The sequence below is a fragment of the Diplotaxodon limnothrissa genome, linkage group LG11 (genome assembly GCF_057381915.1).
Source record: "Diplotaxodon limnothrissa isolate DT_005_m linkage group LG11, D_limnothrissa_male_GT1.1, whole genome shotgun sequence".
Classification (NCBI taxonomy): Eukaryota; Metazoa; Chordata; class Actinopteri; order Cichliformes; family Cichlidae; genus Diplotaxodon; species Diplotaxodon limnothrissa.
Genome location: NC_140606.1, coordinates 30,993,699 through 30,997,051, shown reverse-complemented (window position 1 = coordinate 30,997,051; position 3,353 = coordinate 30,993,699). Strand labels below are relative to the sequence as shown.

Sequence of the window (3,353 nt, the reverse complement as noted above, 5' to 3'; positions counted from 1 at the left end):
CTGCTAGGAGCCTAATTAAATTAAGCTCTTCTTTCGTGTTCTGCTTTTCACTTCATTTTATATTTTGATGTCTATTTTGCAATCATAATAATCAGGCAATCATGAGAAATAGCACCTTAAGCTGCCTTTCCCAGCTCTGGCTTTGCAATGAGGGCTGTGCTGATAGTTGCCGAGATACTCCCGCCCCTCGACTCACGTAATTCATCTTGTTGACCAATCCCGTCGTTCCCCCAAAAAAGTTTACGCCATGCAGCCTATAAGAACTGCTTAAGTATCTCAAGTAACAGAAAAGACTTGTCTTTCCCGTAACCCATTTATGGATTCGTTGGTGCCTTCAAAGCCTGGTAGAGCCACAGGTGGACTAACTCTTTGACTTCATGAGAGGGAAATAATTTTGGGGGGACACTTTCTGGCCGCCATCGACCCAGGTGGAGATGTCTGAGGAAAATCTGGGGGAAGAATCGGGCAGCTCCCCAGTCTCTCCTGTGGACAGCCTGAGCAACAGCGAGGGGGAGCTGGACAGACAGCCGAAGAGATGTGGGAGGAAGAGGAGACCGAGCAGGAAAAATGGGGAGGACTCAGATAGCCCGACCCCTGGGAAAAGAGGGAAGAAGTCCAGCAGCAGCAGCCCCCAGTCTTTCGAGGAGCTCCAATCGCAGCGGGTCATGGCCAACGTCCGGGAGCGACAGAGGACCCAGTCTCTGAACGAGGCTTTCGCGGCTCTGCGGAAAATTATCCCCACTTTACCTTCGGACAAACTCAGCAAAATACAGACCCTAAAACTTGCAGCCAGATACATCGACTTCCTCTGCCAGGTGCTGCAGAGCGACGAGCTGGACTCCAAAATGTCAAGCTGCAGTTATGTGGCTCACGAGAGGCTGAGCTACGCCTTCTCTGTGTGGAGGATGGAGGGCGCTTGGTCCATGTCAACATCTCACTAGCACCTGGAGAAATCATGCCCAAAATGGTACGCTTGGCTTTTTTCAACTAAAACTGCATGACTGGAAAATAAATAAATAGACTGTTTTATGGCTGCACAGTACAGTGGTGTAATTCAACCTAAGCAGCTTTACTTTGTACACTTTTCCTTGTGTCTTTCTGCAGAGTTTCGTGACTTAGCGAATGCCTTATTTTACCTACAGGTGACTGCTGAATCTACTACTCACATTCTGAAAAGGGACAATCTGGAGTCCAATGCTGGATACATGGGATCGCCTAACGACATCAGAATTTTGTGCAGAGGCCCGAAAGGGACTCACAGCCGTGTGTGTTAGCTCCATACACCCCAATTCTGGTGTGTTTTCGTGCTGTTGACGACGAATGTTTAAAATTTCGCCTTTTTTAAATGCATGCCTTTGGGCTTTATTTCTGTGGAGGTCAAAGTGCATTATTGAAGTCTCAGTTTTTTTGTTTTTTGTTTTTCTCGTTTTTGTGTGTGTGCGAGAGAGAGGGAGCCTGTAATGTGTGGCTCACATTACAGGCTGACTTTGTGGATCTAACCTGTGCAAAAAAAATATTTTTCAGAATGCATTTATTTATTTATTGATGAAACGTGTTGGAGAATAGATCCTGTGTCTGAAATAAATACGTTCCTATTTTTTATTATCGTTTTTTCAGTTTTGTAAATGTTTGTATATAACTTTTTTTGCATTAAAGAAAGACGATGAAAGCTGCTTGCATTTGACTTCCCCCCTTCTTTTTACCCAGCGTGCTTGCCAGTGAGGAGGGCGAAACTACTGCCAAGTAAAGCACGCTTACATTTGATAGTCAACATAAATTACATCTGAAATAAATTAGCTTTCATACATCACGTGGAGGGTGATTGTATTTGCATATCCATCAATTTAATGGTAAAACCTCCCACTGTTGCCAGCTAAGAAAAACAGATGGCGTTATTACTGGCATGGATAGAAGTGTTGGATATATGGTTTTTTTTTTAAATTATTATTATTTGTTGCACATCCAAAAAGAAAATAAATTTTTTTAAATCATAGTTTGGTACGCTTCTCACATATAACTAAACTATTTAAGGAAAGATTGAGGTCAACTCGTGATTTAAAAGACAGAAACGTTTTTATTGCAGCACAGTGTGCTGTTAAAAAAGCGCCAGTCAATCTAAAATTGCGTTTTAATTAAAACATTTTTTGAAAGCCCCGTGCAGTCTCCAGTTTCTCTCTCACTCTCTCTTTCTCTGGCTTTGTTTACAGTTGGATTAAGGCCTGTGCTTGAAACTCGCCATTATAAGTAAATGAGTTACACTGAGGTCAGATGAGCCCGCTGCTGGACTCCTGCTACAGTCTCCTTTCTGCCAGCAGCTGAACTTCAGCAGAAGTTCACTTCAGGGGTTATAGGATTTCAGAAATTCTTTAGAAATTGTCGTCAGTTACAAAGGACGTGCCTTATGAGATCATAACTGAGGGGAAAAAATCGATTCACGTCTGGTGTAATTGCACATATTACATCAGCGGTAATTTAGCGACTTCCCCACGTTGTATAGCCTTGAAATGTATTCCTGCGCATTGTCACTAAATAAATCTTTCACAGTGCTATCGTGCTGTGATTGATCTCGGTGATCTGGGAAAGTCCTTCTCGCTGTCCAAATCAAAGTGCGTGCCCGTTTGAAGGTGTGTAATTGGCTTGGGAGGCATGTATGGAATTCCCAGATGTCTATGAAACTTAAGGAGGCCGTGAAGGTAGGCTGTGGGTCCCCGCGTGGAAGCACTGGACGTTCAGGGGAAATGCCTCCCAACTATGTATCAACAGCATTTCCACCCCCCCCCCCCCCCCCCCCCCCCCCGAAATGTTTACTGTGAACCATTTCCACTATAGCATCAGATAAATAATCAGGGCCCACAGCAAATAGAAGCTGTGACCAATCCCCATATTTCAAAAAGCCCATAATTTCCTTTTTTTTTAAATAATAACAATAATTTCCAATTCAGGCCTTAGAAGCTACCTTAAATAAGTTTCCTCTCCCTTTCTCGGAGGAGAGGAGTTGGCAATTGACACGGTGCAGAGGCACAGAATGAAACCTATTTAGAACAGATGTTAGTATTTTTTTTAAAAAGAAAAGTCACGTGAAATGAGCAGATGTTCAGACTGTGCAGAGACTCGCCGTGCAGCGCAGTGCAGTGCTGTGCACAGAGAGCTCGGAGCAGCTCCTCTTAGCAGCCTGTGGCACTACATTCAGATCATCTAGTACAGGTTTGATTAACGTGGATCGATTAAAGGGAATAATATGGATGTGACTGACCGTGGAAAGACAAAGGTAGGCTGTCAGAAAGGTCGCTCTGCATTGCTCGTGATGTTGTTGCCTAACGCTACACTTGCTGTTTATTTGTCTGTAAGAAAAT

At 43.7% G+C, this 3,353-nt stretch overlaps 1 protein-coding gene across 1 annotated transcript; it reads left to right on the top strand.

The window, feature by feature from the left end:
- The first annotated feature begins 315 nt into the window (after nucleotides 1-315).
- Nucleotides 316-1,500, top strand: twist1b (twist family bHLH transcription factor 1b). The gene is made up of 2 exons (XM_085365796.1): nucleotides 316-967; nucleotides 1,143-1,500. The coding sequence occupies exon 1, from the start codon at nucleotides 435-437 to the stop codon at nucleotides 939-941; it is 507 nt and encodes a 168-aa protein (XP_085221922.1). The 5' UTR covers nucleotides 316-434; the 3' UTR covers nucleotides 942-967; nucleotides 1,143-1,500.
- Nucleotides 1,501-3,353: the final 1,853 nt, after the last annotated feature.

Excerpts from the sequence above, each read along its gene's own strand:
- twist1b (XM_085365796.1), top strand. The coding sequence starts at position 435 with ATGTCTGAGGAAAATCTGGGGGAAGAATCGGGCAGCTCCCCAGTCTCT.